General features: G+C 47.8%; 1 protein-coding gene across 6 annotated transcripts in view; it reads right to left on the bottom strand.

Moving 5' to 3' along the window:
• Positions 1-6,348: 6,348 nt before the first annotated feature.
• The window catches only part of DNAJB6 (DnaJ heat shock protein family (Hsp40) member B6), a 22,962-nt gene continuing 7,583 nt past the window's right edge, over positions 6,349-21,727 (bottom strand). The window contains exons 4-7 of one of the 6 annotated variants that reach the window (XM_006774473.2): positions 20,906-21,016; positions 10,473-10,601; positions 8,417-8,558; positions 6,349-7,097 (exon numbers count right to left, since the gene is read on the bottom strand). In XM_006774473.2, coding sequence (XP_006774536.1) covers positions 6,992-7,097; positions 8,417-8,558; positions 10,473-10,601; positions 20,906-21,016 — 488 coding nt within the window. In that variant the 3' untranslated portion in view covers positions 6,349-6,991. Of the gene's footprint in view, positions 7,098-8,416; positions 8,559-10,438; positions 10,605-17,706; positions 18,106-18,827; positions 18,998-20,905; positions 21,017-21,727 lie in introns of those variants that run through there. The other 5 variants (XM_006774472.2, XR_001515681.1, XM_015570936.1 and 2 more) reach the window with 5 other exon arrangements.

Raw genomic sequence — 21,727 nt, forward strand, 5'->3', positions numbered from 1 at the left:
TGTCAATTCTGAGCCTTTTCCTGTGCAGAACCAACAATCAAAACCTGTGACATTGCCGCTGGTTACGACCATCCCAACATCCTTTTCATCAGGAAAACTAAATATACCAGGAAACATCCTGCCCCGCAGCACCCAGCTAAATTTAAAAATAAACACGTGATCTGCCGTGGCCAGGCCAGAGCACTGAAGTCACCGAGAAAACACGAAAGGAATGTTCCAGCAGCTGCCACACGTGCTCGGCCACTGCACACAGCTCATTCCTCCCCCAACTGGATCTCAGCACAGTGTGGAGCCCAGCTGATAACATGCAAGTGAAAACAAACTTCCAAAAATAAAAAGTCACTTCTCCCAAATATGCACAATCCTTGGTTATGGACGGTTCTCTGTACTTTGGGGGAAGGAGGGTCAGACCCTGAGTCCCACCCACACTGAGGTTACTCAGTGTCCAAAAACGCGTCTCAGGCCCATCAGATGCGTTCACATACCGAGAGCCGGCAGAGCGCCGCACCGGGGGTCCCGGGAGGGACGCCTTCTCATGGGCCTGTGTCCACGCACACACAGAACCCAGTGGCACTGACTGCGGGCTCTGCACAGACTGGCGGCCAGAGGACACAGAGGAAATGAAGCCGGGGCAGGTGGTCAGCATGCGCTGCCAGGGACACAGCACAGAACGAGATGTGACTTGGACACAGTGATATGAAGACGTAGGCATGAGACCAATTCTGACATGTCTCACAAGCTAGGGGAGACGAGCCATTTTAACAGGAGGGCAACCAGACGGTGGACTCGACGTGGTGATGATGACGAAGAAGTCAAAGCAGAGTGGTTAAAAGTGAAGGCAGATGCCACAGCCACCACGATTATCATCAAAAGCTACTGACAAAGGGATGGAAGGACCAATGCTCCAAACAACTGGAGAATGATCACATGAAAGTTACAGGAAGGGAGACCAAGTCCAAGTGGTGCCAGGCCCTGGAAATGGGTGGTGGTGCTAGGAGCAGATCAGGAGGGACATGGAGGATGTAGGAGAAGAACACAAATGAGCCCTGGCCAGGTTGGCTCAGTAGGTAGAGCTCTGGCCCATGGACTGAAGGGTCCCAGGTTCAATTTCTATCAAGGGCACATATCTCAGTTGCAGGCTCAATTCCTGGCCCTCCCTGGTTGGGGCGTGTGTGGGAGGCAAGTAATTGATGTCTCTCACATCAATGTGTGTGTGTCTCCCCCTTCCCCCCAACTCTCTCTAAAAAAGTCAATGGAAAAATATCCTCGGACGGGGATAAATGACAACAAAAGCAGAAGCTGAAATCCTCCTACCCAGGCCCCTCTGCACCTGCAGAAAAGCAGTAAAACCCACGCCAGGGCCACAAGGAGGCAGGCCACAGGCTTCCCCACCAGTGCCGTGGCTTAAGTCAAGTGTCACTTTTGTTAAGCACCCAGGACAAAACGCTTAAGACCCGTCATGGGCATTTGCACACAGGCCTGTGTGACCCTCTGTCCACATCTGAGCAGAGGACAGCCATGTATGTCATGGGCACGCACACAGCCAACGCTTACTGGCGGGAAGGCAGGCAGATACTGGTTGTGAGACGGACCCAGCATGACAACTTCCTCCAGCACAGAAAGGTACTCCTCAGGGCGTTCTAGAAACAGGCCTGGGTGGGGACATCCATCAACAGCCTCCTGAGATGAGGAGCGGGCAGGCTCTGACAGGGCTGGGTCCCAGTTCCGTGCCGGCTGCCTCGTCCAAAAATCTGGTGTTACATCTCCACCTGAGGGCCTTTGTGCTAACCAAGGTATCAGTGCCGGGAGCACAGGCCACCAGCCAGCATCTCGTCTCCACATGCTGGGGGCAGGGATGGTTTGTTTGAGGGGAGCACAGAGGCACGCCAGCCTCCACTTTCTCCATCTGCCTGCAGAGCCTGGCACTGGACTTGTCTCAGGCCCCTCAGCTTCAGGCCTTGCTCTGTGCCACCCCCACCCCACCCCCACCTTCTACCCCCAGCAAACCCAGAGGCAGCAATAAAGCCCTGAGACCATGCTGGGGCTCAATCTCACACCCTCTTCCCACAGGGACCTTCCTGTGGCCTCGGGGCCACTCATCCCTACTTAGGAAAACTTGGGGCTGTCAGGACAGAATCAGGATTCCTTTAGAGCAGCGGTTCTCAACCTTCCTAATGCGGTGACCCTTTAATACAGGTTCCTCCTGTTGTGATGACCCCCAATTTCATTGTTACAAATTGAAGATAATTAAAGCATAGTGATTAATCACAAAAACAATATGTAATTATATACGTGTTTTCCGATGGTCTTAGGCAACCCCTGTAAAAGGGTTGTTCGACCCCCAAAGGGGTCACGACCCACAGGTTGAGAACCACTGCTTTAGAGGAAGGGGTGGGAGGATTGTTGCAGACCAAGGGAAGAAAAACTCCAGTTCCTGGTGAGCCCCCGAGCTGAAGTACAATTCACATCCAAGCGGCCCTGCAACCACAGGACACCCGCTGGCCCAGGCTGCCAGCTGCTTCCCTGGGGGGTGTCCCAGCTGCCCACAGCGAAGGGACTGGGACTGTGCCTGAAGCACCATGTCATCAGGATGGCCTGAGGCTGTCGCATAATTGAAATACATCTTGAAAGAACAGGGACACAGGCCCATAACATCTGGCTGAGACACACAGCTGAATCCGCATGAAATTTTCATGACAAGTGTTTCTTCTAAAGTTCTTCAGGCTTCTTTGAAATATGAGCCTATTATACATATTTTTTAAAAACCTCTAGGCTAGACACGTGCCAAGTAACTCTTGTAGCTGTTTCAATGAAAGTGACCCAGCAGAAGGGAGACCCTAGTGTGTGCTGGTGGGAATGAGGCTGGCACAGCCACTGTGGAAAACACTGTGGCTTCCTCACAGTTAAAAACGGAACTGCCATTGACCCGGAGATCCCACTTCTGGGAATATAGCCTAAGAAACCTGAAATACCAGTCAGGAAGAATGTACACACCCCTATACTCATAGCAGCACAACTTACAATAGCTAAGATCTGGAAACAGCCCAAGTGCCCATCAGTAGGCGAATGGATAAAAAAGCTGTGGTACATTTACACCACGGAACACTCTGCAGCAGTAAAAAGAAGAATCTCTTACCCTGTGAGACAGCAGGGAGGGAACTGGAGAGTATCATGCTAAGTGAAATAAGTCAGTCAGAGAAAGACAAGAGTCACATGATCTCACTCATATGTGGAATCTACTGAACAAAAGAAACTAATGAACAAAAAAGAACTTACATACATATATGCATAACCAAAGGACATAGACAACAGTGTGATGAAGGCATAGGATGGGGCAGGGGGAAGAAGGAGGGAGACTAAAGGGAGGCGGGAGGGAATTGGGGCACATCTGTAATACCGTCAAAAATAAAAAATTTTTAAAAAGTGACCCTCCAGGAACAGACTGTCCTCATTGTCCCCTAGTCGTCACACATGGTCACTACTGTATACTGGGGAGCCCAACATTGTGTTCATAACCAGAGTGACCGCTACTCACCTAATAACATTCCTATGAAATCCTCTTCAAAATTACAAGTCCAGTAAGAACATCATGAATGTCCACTACAGGTTGTACACTTGGCATTGCTGCATGCCACACAGTAGGCTGAGGGTTTCCTTCAAGTACCAAGCCGACCCAGGACACCACCCCCAGAGTGCTGCTCATAAAACTCCACCGTGTAACTAGTGGGAACACACAGCTCACTCACACCTGTGCTGGTGATGTCACACCTGCATGCAGGTGAACAAGGTACACATCTTCCTTTGACATGTTAAGGTTTAGGGTAGTCTTACCCTAGCTTTAAAAATCAGTCCTTAACAAATTATTCACTGAGAGAGAACCTGATAAGCTGCCTCCAAAAGAAAATAAAAATCCAAAGACAGGCCAATTACTAAGACAGCACTCGCAGGTAGGGGGGCAAGGGCAAAATAACTACCCAAATGGTAGGACAGAGAGTAGACGCCAGGCCTCCCGTGAAAGCTCTAGCGGGTTAGTATTCCCAGAGCAGCAGCAATGTCTAACCAAGGCAGAAGAAGCAAGCTCACAAAACTGACAATGCAAAGCTTACGGCTCCTGAGCACTTCATTCCAAACAACACATTTCCATGGGCCCGGTTTGAAATGAAAATAAAAAATACAACTGACTTAGAAATCAACAAAATGAAGGTTGTTTTGTAAGTCAAACTCAAAAGCAATTTTTGAAACTCATATTTGTGAGCTAAAGGCTGCAGATAACCTGCAGAAGCGCAACTAACAAAGAGAAGGAAGAAAAAGGGTTAAAATTAGATACTGGTTAATAAAGAGGCTTGAAAAATGCAAAGATACTGCTTGGAGAGGGACCACAGAAAACACAAGACGAGCACCTGAAACCCTCCACAGAGGACAAGCGTAAAGAAGCCAGAAATCCAACCAGACAGAGCCTCTCGGGTCCCCAGCAGGACGCCATGTCAGGTTGAAACAGAACTTACTAAGGTGATGACAGAGAAAACCTGCACAAACCAGTCCTAACAGGCCATTTTTAAAGACATCAGTAAGGAGACCAGGTGCCGAGGCCAGGAGACTTGGGACAGGCTTCCGAGGCATGCTTCCGGCCCGGCCCGCCTGACACCAGGAGGTCCTGCGTGAACTCCAGCGAGAAACCAGCAGGGCACGGGAGGTTCCTTTTCCAAAAAGGAAGCCAAGAGCATGCCCCCAATGGCAACCACTGCCATCAGCCTCCTGGGAGCAAGGGAGAAGGTGCCTAGCACCGGGACTACTGACTAGGTAAAAACACGGGGATGTGGGGACAGTGTGCCCTTCCCAGCTATAAAAACCTCTCCCCCTGGTGACATCAACGCGTAGACTGTTTCCAGCCAGAGCTGCATTCAACACTGCCCCGAGGACCCAGCATGTTCCCCAACGGGAAACCAACCGTCACAGAGCAGACAGGACTTCTTCACGTCTCCCTAAGTCCCTCAGGACTGTGCAGCCGCTCCATCAAATGGCTCATCCCTGCCCTGCCTGCCCTGCCCGCCCCGCCCCGGAAACATAAAACCCCGAGGTTCAAGAATTTCCTCGGTTTTCTCACGTGACAGAGAAACTGTCTATCCTACCAGCATCAGTGAAAAGCAGGCCTTCTGTGATGCATTTTAGTGATACCGGGCATTGCAACCCTTTCCCGAGTGGGACGAGCACACCTCCCGTGTCCAAAGGTGCTCAGGCTGAGAGCGCGCACACAAGCATCTTCACTGCTCCCTGAGCTCAGCTGCCTCTGAATGCTCACATTAAACTGGTGATGCTAACTTCTAGTTTCTCTGATATTCTAAAATACTTCCCTTGTCTTCCTAACAATCCTCACATTCTTACCGAGTGAATGCAACCAGAGCAACTTCCATGGGCTTTCCCACGAAGCCTAAGGGAAAACCCTCACCAACTCCTATTCTAACAGCTTTCTTCCTGCATATTTCCAAAACAAAGCTGAGTGGGGTGGTTTCCACCCGATCCAAGACTTACTTAACATCCCTCTGGCTGGGACCCTCATGCAGGAAATGGGACTCTGATCCATCTCCAGCAGAGTCGCCTTTTAACCAAAAGGGCTGCTGAACTTCCTCAGGACAAACAGAATGTAGGGAGGGAAGAGGACATAAGAACAAAGAACTATGGCGTGAGCCAGCTTCATGGTGGAACACCCCTCCCCGCAGGCACCCACTTCAACTAGACCGGGGGAGGTGGAGGCACCTAGAAAGGCCTCAGCCCTTTTTTATTTAAATGGCCCAATGGGAGACAGCAAGAACTAGGCGACTATGACAATCTGTTAAGCAGAGCCTCAGCCAATGAGGACCGAGGAGGGACACCTGCACCCTGGGGAGAAATGGGCTGTGATCGCTGCCCCAGGTGAGCCTGCACAACCAGGCGGACACACGCCACCGAGAACCTATTCCAGGCCTTGCTGTCGCCATACCTCTGTCTCGAGGCCATTACTTAAATGCAGACAGGTGAGCATTCCTCACACTAGGTTGGTGATCGGGACAGATTTTACAGACTGAAAAACAAAGCAGCACCTTTTGGCCACATCTGCATTGCTCCATGTCGTTACCGTGCAGTCTTGATGGAGCTGGCGTCAGACATACCTCGTAGGCGTGTCACCATATTAAAATGTTCAGTAAGTTGCCAGTCATTATTTAACATACACAGGAAATCTGCACACACTGTCCAAATAGCCTGAAGAAAACGAGCACAGGTTTGGTGAAGGTGGCACCCACCTCAGTGCACAGGACGGACAGTCAGGAAGCGACAGAGGCCCAGGCACAGAATCACACAGACACAGGAGGCTGCAGCCCCACTGGGAAAGAATGCACCAAACACATCGCATTTATTTTCTTTTTTTTTTAAAGCAAATAACAAAGACCCATTTTACCAGCTTTACTTTTTAAACCTAAGCTTAACATTACACATTTAAACAATTGTCAAAACTTACTAAGTTGCCAGCATTCATGCACAACTAGAAAACATCCTCAATTTATACTAAACCAGAAATGTATTACCATTGATGCATTAGTACCTTTCACTACTCAACACTGAAAGACTGAAACTACTGTGGGAGGCGCGTCCTGGCAATGTTAGCTTCACAGCAGGCCGCCACTGCTTGGCTCATGTTTACACACAATGGAAAGCAGGTCCGTGCTGGTGTTAGTGTATGAAGTCACAGCCACCCTGGATCACGTTTAATAAAAAGCAAAGTGCATACAGAGATTTACAACAATTGTAAAGACCAAAAAGAAAAGGTCCTATCATGTGGTCCCAACAATAAATCAACAGTCTGACAAACAGGCTCCGATGAGCGTGTATAAATACTTTAGATTAGGGACAGTTATACTGAAAGTCGAGTTCGTCTGAAATCTTCAAAAAAATGTTCCTGTTAATCCTCACATGGTGCTTGTTACAGTTAACATCTCTGTTACATGCGTGCGTTGAATTACTTGTTATCCAAGCGTAGCAGCTGCTCCTTACCATTTATCGTCAAGGACTTTAACTGGCCGTCTTCTTCAACTTCTACTCTTTCTTGACCGTTCTCCACAATTCTGGAGGATAAAATGCATTTTTAAACTTTATTTCTTGCAGTAAATGTATGTGTTTGTATAGATGCATTTGGAAACCAGGACTGTCACAGACAAACATGAAACCACAGACCCTAGGGCTGAGAACCAGCTGAAGCCACCCAGGGCCATATTTCAGAAAACAGACCGATTCTGACAGACAACACTATACCGCTGACCATGACCTACATGTGGACACCAAGAATCAAATGGTCACGGTTTCAGAGAGCGTCTGAGATCTTGCTACCAGGCATATGTTGTCAGATTGGCTAAAAAAAAAAAACTCATAAAAATTAAAATAGGATAAAGCTTTTACTACTAATGGTGCTTTCCATTTTGTTATCCTAACAGTGCCAGCAAACCAATGACACTACTATTACAGCACTGCACATTAAAAATGTCTCTAGCTCTCGCCGGTTTGGCTCAGTGGATAGAGCATTGGCCTGTGGACTTAAGAGTCCCGGGTTTGATTCCAGTCAAGGGCAACCTCGGTTACAGGCTCCTCCCCAGCCTGGGCCCTGGTCGGGGCTCGTGCAGGAGGCAACCAACCGATGTGTTTCTCTCACGTCGGTATTTCTCTCTGTCTTTCCCTCTCCAACTCTATCTAAAAAACAAAAAAAGGAAAATTATCGAGTGAGGATTAAAAAAAAGGCTCGCCCTAGCCAGTTTGGCTCAGTGGGTAGAGCAGGGTGTCCTCAAACTACGGCCTGCGGGCCACATGCAAATACAAATATTGTATTTGTTCCCGTTTTGTTTTTTTACTTCAAAATAAGATATGTGCAGTGCGCATAGGAATTTGTTCATAGTTTTTTTTTAAACTATAGTCCGGCCCTCCAACGGTCTGAGGGACAATGAACTGGCCCCCTGTTTAAAAAGTTTGAGGACCCCTGGGGTAGAGCGTCAGCCTGCAGACTGAAGGGTCCCAGGTTCGATTCCAGCCAAGGGCACATGTATGGACTGCAGGCTCAATCCCCAGTGCGGGGCATGCAGGAAGCAGCCGATCAATGATTCTCTCGTTGATGTTTCTATCTCTCTCTCCCTCTCCCTTCCTCTCCGAAATCAATAAAGAAATATATTTAAAAATAAATAGATTAAACTGTTAAAAAAAGGCTCTAAATGAAGAGGGCTGTTAATAGGTAACATTAAACAAAATTTAAAAAGAAATGCCCTAAATTCGGATATTAAGATTCTCAGGTGCCCAATTTAACTTACACCCTATACTTCACACTCAGGAGCAGGGGGGTGGCACCCATAAATTATTACACCTACTTATTAAAAACATGAAATATGGGAGAGAACTGTACCTCTTTGTAGTGATTTTTCTTCCGTTAACAATTTTGGTAGAAGTCGACACGGACTTGAAGTTGCCCATCCCACTACCACCAAATGACGTCGAAGAGAATGAAGTGAGACCTCCATGACCTATTGACCCGAAGGAAGTAAATCCTGTAAGAAATAAAGGGAAAAAAATATTAGAGACTAGTATGTCTGGCATTCAGTGCAAAAATTCCCAAATGTCAAATCCCACAGCAGACCTCTCCTGTAAGCAGGGTGCTGGCAGGGGCAATGCTGGGGTCCAGCGGACTCCTCTGAATCAAGGGGCAAGACAGCAGGCTCCTTCCACCTCCCCTCCCACCCCCTAGTCCTGCTGGGCCGGGCCTCGTTGCATTTCCCCTATTTATGGAGGACCCACTAAGCATTTAGCCTCCTGGAGGGACTAGGATGGCCGCACACTCTGCATCTCACAGGAACAAAGTGACCACTGCTGACAGAATGGCAGACCCAATCCGCTCACCTTCCCCTTGCAATGTGACCACAAGGGACAAAAATCTGAATTATTAGAAAGCTAAAGTAATTTTAGAACAAATTCTAAAATAATTACCAGTATGGCTCTGTAGTTCATGTACAACATTCTCAATCACATGGACATTACACCCTGATGGCCACACATCACCCTGAAGCTGGCTTCCTTGTTCATTAGAACAAATACCCGCACTCCCTACACAGGACTCAGCCCTCCAGCTCTAATACTGTCTAAACCAGCGGTGTCCAACAAAAACAGAATGTGAGCCAAATACGTCATTTTAATTTTTATAATGGCCCCAGTAAAAAATACAAAGTGGCAATTGACTTTAGCACTATTTTATTTAATCCAGAATATCCAAAATAGTATCTTACGCAATATAAAAACATTGAAATTGTTTGGACTTAAATATTCCATCTTTGAAAGCAGTGTATGTCCCACTTGGAACGCGTCGGTGTGGACGGACCACATCACAAGGCTCAGCAGCTCCGCATGGCTGTGGCCACCATCCAGGACAGCACAGGTCTAGAGGCTGGAGCCACAGGACACTTTGCAAGGCCCCGACCAGTAAAGACTGCACTTCTCTAATGATTTCTACCAGCCGTTTTCCCTCTCCCTGAAACTTGAGCACGACCATAAGCACGGTGCCTGGTATCGGAGGATCTGCTGGAGAAAAGCCCTGGCATAGTGCTCTGTGGAAAGAGCTCCCCAAAGGAGCCTCTCCTGGCTGCCATCAGCATGACCCCTGCAGGAGGGACCTTCTGACAGTACCATGCAGGCAGCCTGTGTAACAAAGCACTGCAGATTCTTGGCAGAGCATTTAAGACAAAAACAAGACCCAAAGACAGCCCTAGCTGATTTGACTCAGTGGACAGAGCGTCGGCCTGCGGACCAGGGGTCCCAGGTTCGATTCCAGTCAAGGGCATGTGCCCGGGGTTGCGGGCTCGATCCCCAGTGGGGGGCGTGCAGGAGGCAGCCAGTCAATGATTCTCTCTCATCATTGATGTTTCTCTCTCTCTCTCTCTCCCTTCCTAAAATCAATAAAAATAAAATTAAAAAAGACCCAAAGACAGCAGGAACTAGGTGAGCGTCCATGGCAAGAGTCTCCTTCTTGAGGTAAAACAATCTGTTAGGCCACCACCCCACCCCTCGAGCTGCTGACCTGCTTTACCAAGGACTAATGCCAACACTGTGCACGTGGCTGGGCACCCCCACAGCAAGCATACATCCCTCGTGGCCGCAGCAGGCATGGGTGTTATTACTGCCCCTCCTCAGCCTCCATCAGCTGACTCAGGGCCTCCTTGTACTAAACTACCCAGAAGATTAGATAAACGAGGACTTAGTAAGACTAAGTGCGTTATTTCACAATTACCCCAAAACACCTTACTCCCTTAACCAGGAGTATTTACTAGTAAGAGCAGAGATGGATTTTCATGTATAACATTCTTGGGAATGAGTAAAGATGACTAGGGAATCTACAAGACTGTTCTATCAAAAGGAACACATGTTTCAAACTATTTACCAGTTAACAAAAGTAAAATCTTGGGATTTGATACCTGCATCAAAAGATGGAAACCCTCCGCCAAAAGCCGGGAACCCTGTGAAGGCAGAGAAGAACGAGGTGGTTCCCCGGTTCCTGCTCCCACGCGGACCCCGCCGAGTCCCAAAGAAGTCGTCAAATGGGTCTTCTGGAAAGAAACACATGCATTTTGTAAAATTGTGTCCCATGTCCTTGTTTCATGGGAAAGCTGTAATAGGGGAGCAGGAAGCCTTGGAGAAGTCATGGCCACAGCTCCTGTAACGCAAGCAGAGCCAGTCAGAGGCATCGGGGACAGACCCAGCCTGCCCACCACGCAGCCTCTGTGAAGGGTCAGCAAGGGTTCACTCACTCAGGTACTTAGGAACTCAAACTCCCTAAGGTCTGAGTTGTCTCCATTATTCAGAAATAAAAACAAACATGGACTATTCAAACATTCATTTTAACACACAGCGATTAGTAATTCTGGGCCTCGGATGTAAGAGCTCCTTTTAAATTTTCTGTAAACTTGACATCTCAAAAATATTTTTTAAATGGTTAGTCAAGGCAAATCTAAATAAATGTGAATTGCAGACATGACATTTGTGCTCCAATAGGTAACTACTAGATCAGTGATGGCGAACCTATGACACGCGTGTCAGAGGTGACACGCAAACTCACTTTTTTGGTTGATTTTTCTTTGTTAAATGGCATTTAAATATATAAAATAAATATCAAAAATATACATCTTTGTTTTACTATGGTTGCAAATATCAAAAAATTTCTATATGTGACACGGCACCAAAGTTAAGTTAGGGTTTTTCAAAACACTGACACGCCGAACTCAAAAGGTTCACCATCACTGCATTAGGTGAATAGGCATTGTCTTGCTAGTGAAGATATCAAAATGCTCCTGAAAATAAAAGACCAACCACAAGTTTAACTCCGATTATCAATGAGTTACTAAAAACAAATCATAAAAACCTTATAAAAAATTTTGCTAAAGTTATATGAAATTAGTCAGCAATATATTTTTTCAGGTAAGTAGGAATTCTGTGAGAAACAGAAAATGGATGGACTTATCAGGAATCCTACAAAAGCTTGCAGGGAAAAAGAAAAGCAACCCATTACAGAGACTACAGAATTAGTCTGGCACACCTGGAACACAGCAGCGGTGACCAAAGTGGGGAAGAGTGACAGGAAATAGTGACACACACACCCCCCCCCAACGACCAGCATGAGACCTAGGCTGCACTGTCCTGCATACACCAAGCATCACACTGAAGCACACTGTCTTGTCCTGAAATGGCCCACTGGCGAACCTATGACACGCGTTATGTCTTTAGGTTAACAAAGCAACTAAATCCTCATATACTGTCTGCCCATGGGACACGATACTCCAGCTAAATCAAGCATGTCAAACTCAAAGGCTAACATGGGTCAAATAAACAAGGTTAAGTTTATGTGGGCTACAAAAAAACAAAAGCTTCAATTTTCATAGGAATGTAGGTTTATTTCGAGAGACATTGCTGAATACAAAAGGCTGAAATAAATAAATGTTAACATAAAATAGAACATTTTAATAAAAATTAGTATTTTTTTTCTTGAGCATTAACTTACCAGACACTGAATAACTGCATAAATTAATAAATGTAACGCAAATAAACCTATTTTTCTTGTTCTCCAAAAGCAAAATCTTTCCTGTTGCACACACCAAACAAGTCAGTCCAAAACTAATGACATGGCAATCGGCTGCTAGAGTATTTGCTGCTAGTATTAGTGGAGAGAAATGGTGTACCTGCGCATAAGGGAAATGAATGCAACACGAATATAGGAATCAGTCATTAGAGAATGCTGTAGTTTGCTAGTAATAATCTATACTAATAATCTAATAAAAGGGTAATATGCTAATTAAACCGGATGTCTTCCGGACAAAGCCACGGTGGTAGAGCTGAGGCAGAGGTGGTTAGGGGTGATCAGGCCGGCAGGGGTGAGTGGTTAGGAGGTCAGGTTGGCAGGGGAGCAGATAGGAGCATCCGGCAGAGGCGATATGGGGCGATCAGGCAGGCAGGTAGGTGAGCAGTTAGGAGCCAGCGGTCCAGGATGTCGAGAGGGATGTCCCAAATTGGAGAGGGTGCAGGCCTGGCTGAGGGACCCCCCACCCTCCACCCCCACCCGTGGACAAATTCTGTACACTGGGCTTCTAGTTATACAACAGGAAATTGTAAAAATGAAGTTACAAAATTTTTATTAGAACGTTTCTTACTGTTGTAAGGGCAGGGCCGCAAAAATTTTCATTGTGTGCCGCAAGTTTGACATGCTTGAGCTAAATGAAGACTTCCATCACTATAAAATCACCTTATTGAAAAACTACTTCAAAAGTTGGGTTACAAGTATGTTAGGAAAGTAAAGTAAGTGGCTTTTCAGTGACATTTTCTTGCGCAGGAGTCAGCCGATCCATGTTTCTCATCACTGATATTTCTATCTCTCTCCCGCTCCAAAATCATTAAAACACACACAGACAAACACACAGCTCATCTCAAACAGAGATAACTTACTGCACTAAGAGTTCAAAATGTTACAGTGAAAGTTGAAAACCTAAATTTCCAATAAAGGAGATAAATAAATGGGGTATTTTAAATGCAGATTTTTATGTGGGCATAGCATTTAAGCTTTAGTAAAAGGCAGAAGAGAACATAAATGGACAGACCACAGTTTTAGTAACTGAAAAATGTTAGCCAGTGCCTTTCAACTGGGAGTAAGACAAAGGCCATTCCTTCCCACCTCCTTTCTACTCATTCCCATGTTCCTAACTCTTACATGGAGTACACATCTTATTTTTAAGGTTAAAAAGGATAAATACCACACAGTATTTCAAAAATAAATTTGAACAAGACACATGAAAATGACCAAATGTGCTGCCATGTCCTCTCCTCCCCCACTGTGTACAAGATGCCCTGCCCCGCCCACCAGGGCAAGGGGAGCTTGTTGGAGGAGGAAGCAGCTCCCACACCAGCTGCACCCATGGGACCGACACAGAAACGAGGAACTAACTGCCATGAGCTTCCTTCCTGAGTTTGTCAGGAATGTAGTTTGTGCGAACATATCAGTAAATAAGAAGCAAGCATCTTTGTTTCCCTGCCTGTCCCCTGTATGGTGTAAGGCACAACACAGACCTAATATCATACAGCCACTAACGGGGAACAAAGGGGAAGAAAGAAGGAAGTCAAGGTCCCACCTCCTACTGGGGCAAGGTCAGTGCACTCTAGGTGTCTGCAGGACAGATGACCTTGCCAGTGTCTTTACATGGTGGCAAGTACAGTTTAAGGAGATGGTGAGCATGGATGCCAAACTGACAGGATGGACTTGTAATGATAACTTTACATGTCAAGTTGAGGGTGTTTGGGATGAAATTGATATTTAGATCAGTAGACTCATCAGAGCAGATTGCCCTCCCCAATGTGGATGGGCTCACCCAATCAATCAGCTGAATGGCTGATTAGAACCAAAGGCTGACCCTAGACTCTCCTGCCTACAGGCTTCCTAACTGCAACCACATCTTCCAGCCTGGTGGTCTCTGGACTGAGTTGGAACCTCAGCTCTGCAGGACCCAACCTTGTCTCCAGATTGTGGAAAGCCGCCTACAAATTGGGCACAGTAAGAAATTAATAACTAAGAACAGTTGTAATGATATACTGTAATACAAGTATTGTGTACGGTCTCTCTTAGAATGTCCAATGTATGTAGGACAGTGTGGACATGCTGACCAAAGGGGTTATCCATGTCCCAAGTGGGACCGGCCGTTTCTCTAAACGGCATGTGATTTAAAACTTAATAACTGTTTCTGGAATTTCCCACCAGATGGTCTGATAAAGATAGTCCGGTCTGCTACTGAAGCTTACCTGCCTAAGGGCTATGAGTGGATCCCAAACTGAATGAAAGGATGGCCTGAGCACAAGTGGAGTCCATCCTCTTGGGCTGGGCTCTCGCCTGGCCTCCCAATTTCCAAATTATTATCTCGTCTCATCTCTTTCACTTGTTTGCGGCTCCTCTTCCAGATCCTGAACCCTGAACCACGCGGGACGTGGGGGAATACACACATCTACACACCTGACGCCCGAAGAAGAGAAGGGGGAAAACATACACACCAGATTCATGGCAGTCAACTGCTTCCACTAAATGTCTTCAGAGACAGAGACCTTTTGTTCTCTCTGGAGAACCCTGATACAGAGTCTAGGGCAGGGGTGGGCAAACTTTTTGACTCGAAGGCCACAATGGGTTCTTAAACTGGACCGGAGGGCCGGAACAAAAGCATGGATGGAGTGTTTGTGTGAACTAATATAAATTCAAAGTAAACATCATTACATAAAAGGGTACGGCTAGTATACTATAAAACTCTGAGTTATACATTTTTAAAAGAGTATTTTATGGCATGTGAATTATATTTCAATAAAGAAAACATAAAAACCTTGCCCACAGCTGGTCAAACGGGCGGCCCGCGGGCCGTAGTTTGCCCACAGCTAGTCTAGGGGGAGAAAGTATTCTTGATCATTTCACAAGTTTCCTTAGTAATGACATTATTCTGGGGCCCATGATATTAGCAAAGTGTAATAATTCCCCCCTTCATCTGAGGTTTTGCTCTCTTTGGTTTCAGTTTCCCACAATCAACCACAGCCTGAAGATTTAAAAGGGAAATTCCAGAAACAAACAATTATTAAGTTTTAAATCACATGCCGTTCAGAGAAACATAATGAAATGCCGCTCTGTCCCACTCGGGACACAGATCACCCCTTTGGTCAGCATGTTCCACACTGTCCTACATACATTGGACATTCTAAGAGAGACCGTACACAATACTTGTATTACAGTATATCATTACAACTGTTCTTAGTTATTAATTTCTTACTGTGCCCAATTTATAAATGAAACCTCACATATAGATAGGATGTGCATGTATAAAAACAAAAGCATGGTCCATATAGGGTTTGGTGCTGTCTGTATTCAGGCACCCATGGGGGTTTGGGAACGCATCCCCTGCAAATAAAGGAGGATGGCTGTACTAAACTAACTGACAGCCTAAGTCAAACTTCTGACAAAATCTAGACTCAGCTGAATGGTATGAAAAAAACTAGTCACAAAAGACAAATGTTTACATAAACACATACACACAAAAATCCTTAAAAAAAAAAAAAAAACCTATATGAGTGAAAGATGTTTCAACCCATCCATACATTTTCTGAAGTTTTACCACAATTCAGAATTGGAGAGCACTGAAGGGAAACCCCCTCTTATCAGGTGCTCTAACCCACACCAAGTACGAGCACCACTGTCCTCAGCAGACAAGCCCGCAGGCGTGGCTTCAGGCCATGTTAGGAACGCCCAGCACACAGAGCACTGGCACCAAGGACAACAAAACAATCGAACAGGAGAGCATTCCGTCTATTCTCGAGTCTCAAAGCTGAGCTACACAGCAACCTTCAGAAAAGGCAAACACCTGAAATTCTAGACTCCCACGAGCTCTCCCAGCTAACCCCAGCAACCCCCGCTAATGCCAGTAACACCAGCTACAAGTACAACTCATTTGTCAAGTGTCCTTTCTTACATATTCAGAAGCAGAGAACCTGTCTGGAAGAAATGTAAACAAACAGAAATGGGAGCAAATCCAGAATCAGCCATTCATTGGAGCCCCAGGTGAGTGGGCCCAGGGCTGCCTAGCGCTTAGCAGCAGGCTCAGTATTGGCCAAACAAGTAAACCCACTTCCCGCTTCCCATAGCTCCTCTGTTACAAAGCAGAGATTCTGGTTATATCGTAGGTCTGGCTGCAGCACTGTATTTTCCAAGATTTGCAAAAATCTAGCCAAGGAACCAAGATGCAGGCGCTGGACCCAATGAGCTCCATGAACTTGACTCCCACAGAAATGACCTCCTCACAGAAGGAAAACCATGTATCCAGCTTGTGGGTGCCCTTTCTGTCCCCTCCTCCTGCCCTCGCGTCTACCTTCACCCTGTACCTGAGCCATAGGACACCTACACCACCTTCCAGAAGGAAGTTGCTCCCTCGACCAGAGGGACCAAAACTCCACTAAACACATGCGTAAAGCCTACCTACAAGGGACTCAGGAAAACTGTGACCCCAGGGTCACCTGCAAACTTCAGAAAAGAATGAGGACCAGCCCTAGACCAGTGCTGGCTCCACCAGGGGAAACGAAAACAGCAGAAGACAGAGGGCTGGGCTGGCCAGAAACTCAGACATGCCTGCTATGCTCTGGGGTGGCTGCCCCTCCTGATCCCGCGGTCCAGGAACCAGCCTCTTCTCAGGATGAGAGACCTTTCCCAAAGAAACTTCCCTCTCCTTATTTGGGGGAGAAGGGGAGTGGCAGGGGAGCGAATGACGGAAACATTAGTGCACACTGGCAACTGAAAGGCAAGAACATCATCCGCACAGCATCCACCCTCATTTGCCAGCATAATCTTAATTGAAAATTAACTATTTTCAAACACAACTCCACATCCTCACATGTGCAACCTTCTTTGTTTCTAGGCCTACCCCCCACCCCACAGGTGAGAGAAACAGGTGAGGGCACTGCTCCCCCTCATCGCTCCTCACTCACGACCATGGACTTCGCAAGAAATTCTTTCATTTTAACACTTCTCCTTGGCCTGTGTCGCACTGCCGTCTTCCACGCGTGTGTCTCAGACGGGGCCACGCAGGTATAGGTCACTCCTGAGCTTCCTTCCCCCCACTGTGCCCATATGGCACTGCCTTGGCTCCTGATTTCTCTCAGCAGGTATAACTTGAAGCATTCCCCTCCATCTCCTTTTCAATCTGCTGCTTCTGAGTTGAACACTGTCAGGAAGACAACATTCTAGGCTGAACTCCTGACCCCAGAACCGGTAAGGTCACCTCACTTGGAAAGGTCATCAGGGTGGGCCCTCGCCCTTGTCACCAGCAGCCTTATTCAAAGGGGAAACCTGCAGAGACAAACCTGCAGAGAGGAAACATGATGTGCAGGCACCTACATGCCGAGGACGCTGAGGCCACCAGACACTACAGAGGCCTGGTGGGGACTCCCCTCACAGCCCCCCTCGGGCCCTGATCTTGGGTTCCCAGCCCCTGGCACTGTGGTTCTGGCCCTGGGGCCTTGGCACCAGAAAAGACCCACGTACAACAGCCACTCCCAGACCCCCACTGGCCCCCCACGTCTCAGTTGTCACCACACCAGCGCCGTGGTGTCTGACCAGGGACCCAAGGATGTGCTTCAACCACACAGCAGTAGCAGAAACTCTTTATTGCAGGTACACTTTCCAGGGCCGGCCCTCTGTGAGCTGGCCGTCCCATCCGGGGGTCGCCAGCAGCACCTCAAGCTCAGGACCGCTGTCCTCGCTGAACAGCTCCTCGCAGTCCTCGCTGAGCTGCTCCTCCTCGTCCCTGAGGCTGGCCTCATCCTCCTCGCTGGATAGGAACTCCAGCTCCTCACTCGGGAGCTCGGCCTGGCCCCAACTACAGCCCTCGCTCAGCTCATCTTCACTGACGCCCTCGAGCTCCTCACTGGAGATCACCTCCAGTGTGTCACTGTCCCCCTGGCTCGGGGCGTGCTCCGCTGGCTGGTCCCCGCCAGGCTGCTCCAGCTCCTCCCTGGGCTCCAGCTCCTCACTGTCCACCTCCTCGAACCCTGGAGAGCAAAGTGACGCTCACTGCACCACCCGGGCACCGGGCTCAGCGACACAATTAGCTTCCTCCAAAGGCTAAGTTCCCAGGCCTACAGGCCCTATTACCCTCCACTAGCCTTGTCATTCACTAGGGCTCATCACAAAGACAAATGCCAGTATGCAAGGGAAATATGCTGACATGAATAGGCTCTGGAAACAGTTTTGCATTTTCAAGTTTGGCCTTGGCTTTCTGACATGAGAATGCAAGCAAATGAATGTCAGACTACACCCAGACAGGTCTCCCAGACAGTGAGTCCTGCCGTGACTTCTCTGTGAGAGCATCAGTTTACTGAGTGCCCTGTAAAAAGAAATGAAGATGGTCCCCGATCAAGTGCTCCCCCTTGGGCCAATTAACGCTCCGGTAGGGCTGTCTCTGTGACCGTGCCTGGGGAGAGCTGCAAGTCGGTGCCTCACAAGTTGGGCTGCACCGCCTGTGCATGCTGGTTTGAGTCAGCCTCCACCTCCTCTCCAGGGAGGACGCCTGCCCCTCCAGGAGGGTTCGATGCCAGCAGGACCAGGCCCAAGCCCTCCCCGTCAGTGACCACCCTTGCAGCTTGGTCCTCAGGCACAGAACTGCTTATAGCCTGTCCAACACCCTTCACCCTCCATTCTACCTGGGATGTCTAAGTCACACGTGAGGTCTAATAACTGACAAATAACTTCAGTTCGGAATGTCTTGCATTACGACAGGGCCAGGTCCCCAGGAGGCGGGTGCTGATAACCATCTATGGCCGTGCTGTCCGCCGCACATACCGCCAGTATGCCGCAGCGTCACTCCGAACATGCAGCAGCCATGCAGCAGCTCCTCCTGCGCGTAAATCCTGACCGCCTGAAAGTGGAAGTCCCCTAGGACACCTATAAGAATGGATTGAAGAGGTGTCACTGCCACCCCACACATGGGGACCCGGCAGTCCTGGCATTAGCATGTGAGCACTGCCTAAGAGTCCAGAATGGCAATGGGACTGGCCACCTCCTAAACTAGGCTGAGACCCACAGAAGAAATTGCCACCAAAATGTGCCCTGTGTCTACAATCTATAACCCGTCTCAATGAAACACACAGGCACATAAAGATTTCTTTATATACACAAATCTCACAGTTTGGAAGATGTAAGTCAGGAGATTAAAACAGCTATGGTGGGTAAAACGGCATGATACTTATTCACATCTAATTATTATCTCTATATCTCCTTTCCCCTAGAAAGAACTGCTCAGAGAAAATCACGTCAATGAGGAAGCTTGGACTGGCCTATCAGACGTTTTCCCAAGGAGAACCCAATCTCCTTGTGATCACACTTCATTACCACAGGCCTCCTCCCTTCCACTCTTTTCTTAAAAATCATGAGACATAAAAAATAAAATAAAATCACGAAACACAAATCGTGCATATGAAGTCCCAGGCTCATAGGGTCCTTCCTTCTCTGCTGTAACCACATGGTACACCTGGTGCACACAAGCCCACAGTGGCAAAAGGGCAGGCCCAGCCCTAACACAGGATGTCACCCAACACTGCCTGCTCCCCAAAATACACCTGCTAAGGTCTGTGCTGATACACAGAGGATAATTACATTCACCTAAGGCAGGAGTGGGGAACATGGGGCCCGCAGGCCACATAAAACTGGCCTAATCATTTGGTGTGGCCCTGCCAAGGCATTAGGGATGAGTTGATTAAATATTTGACAAAATAGAGCAGGCTATTTATTTGTTACGAGGATAATTCTGTATGGCCTGAGAATGATGTTATAAATATTAATGGTCCTGGGCAGAAACAAGGTTCCCCACCCTTGGCTCACAGGGAGGCAGTCCAAGCCACATTTGATAGTTAAGGTAGCAGTAACTACAGCAAGTCTTCAAAAGATCCACACCATGGGCCCCACCTCCGAACATTCCTCTGCTTTGCTTTCACTGTTCCATTTGTCAATCAAAAGGCTCCTAAGTAAACGTTTCTACAGACATCACTTAAGCTACCTTCTTACAAGCAGCCACATCACAGCAGAACAAGGAAGTCTCTGTGAATCCCCGTTGGCCCTGCACCTACCAGCCTCAGCAGCGAGTGGCTCCAGGGCAGGCAGGGGCTGTTCGGTACCATCAAGCAGGCTCCAGGAAGAAAGGGGTTCACACAGGATGTGCTTCCCCCTCAATGAGCCAAAAGAAAATGACAATGGAGGAAGTGTGCCCTGCCTCCCGGTCACCTAGCCAGCGCTCCACCACACTGGCTAACAAGTGTCCCCAGCACCACCTGGGTCTCAGACACTCCTGGACACAGAGATGACGGGACAAGCCACCCTCTGGCTCTGAAACAGTGGGAACAGCCCGGCTCCTCTAGAAACACCATCCTCTGGACCAAGGTCACTGTGCAGTCCTGACTCACCACCACACACCCCACACACCGCACTGAGAACATGAGCCAGCAGAGATCAAAGGTCTTCCTTCCACACTGGGCGCTGTGACTCGGGTTTCCATCAGAACCACACTCAAGAGTTCAGTTCCCACGAACAGGAGAGCAGTTCCAAGCCCGGGCACCTGCGCACAGACCACTGTCTAATTCAGGCGGCAAAAAGAAGTGAATTATGAAAGAATACATAAAAACCTTCGTTACGTTAACGTGCAAGGTAAAAATTCAGAAAAGAGGAAAGAGATCATTAGAATTCCTAAATGACAAGTTAGATGACAAGATACAACAGTGTTAAACAGAAAAGGCACCACCAGTCCTCCTGTGAGTCATGGTGACACCAAGTAGACAGCAGCCCTGACAATAAACTTACCAAAGAAGTCGAATGAAAACGGGTCCCTTCCACCAAAAAATTCCCTGAACACATCATCTGGGTTCCGGAACGTGAAGCCGAACTCGAACGGGTTGTCGAAGTTAATGCCACCTGCACAAGCACAGCACACGCGCGTGTCAGCTCTTGTTCAGGACGATCACTTGTCCACAGAACATTCAAAACATAGCCCCGCCCTGACTCGGTGACATGTGTTTGGACTTCAGCGTTCCAGAAGGTCACATCAGCAGTGTGCCTGCCCTTCCTTTTCCACCTTCTCTCAATGTGTCATCAGCACATTCTCTCTCACCAGGTTTATTTTTTGTTGGGAACTTCATGTAAATCACGTGTGTCCACATTTACTCTCACCCTTTCTAGGGTTGGTTTGGAGCCTCAACTTCCAAATGTACACCACAGACGATTACAGAAACTTTTCATCTAAAATACACCTGTCTAGCACTAGCCAAGTGGCTATGTCAGCTGGAGCATTCTCTCATACACCAAAAGATGACAAGCTGATTCCCAGTCAGGGCGCATGCCCAGGTTCTGGGTTTGATCCCTGGTTGTAGCATGTAAAAGAGGCAACCAATCGATGTTCTCCTTTCTCTCAGGTGAGAATCTACACTAATAAAAGAGAAACATGGTAATTGGCGTACGACCACTACCCTTTTCATTGGCTAATCAGCAAGATATGCAAATTAACTGACAGCCAAGATGGCGGCCGGCAGCCAGGCAGCTTGACACTAACATGAGGCTTGCTTGCTTCAGTGACGGAGGACTCCAACGTTCCCCGCCTGCGGCTGCAGGCCTCTGAGCCTGCAGTTT

This window comes from Myotis davidii, unplaced genomic scaffold (genome assembly GCF_000327345.1).
Source record: "Myotis davidii unplaced genomic scaffold, ASM32734v1 scaffold747, whole genome shotgun sequence".
Classification (NCBI taxonomy): domain Eukaryota; kingdom Metazoa; phylum Chordata; class Mammalia; order Chiroptera; family Vespertilionidae; genus Myotis; species Myotis davidii.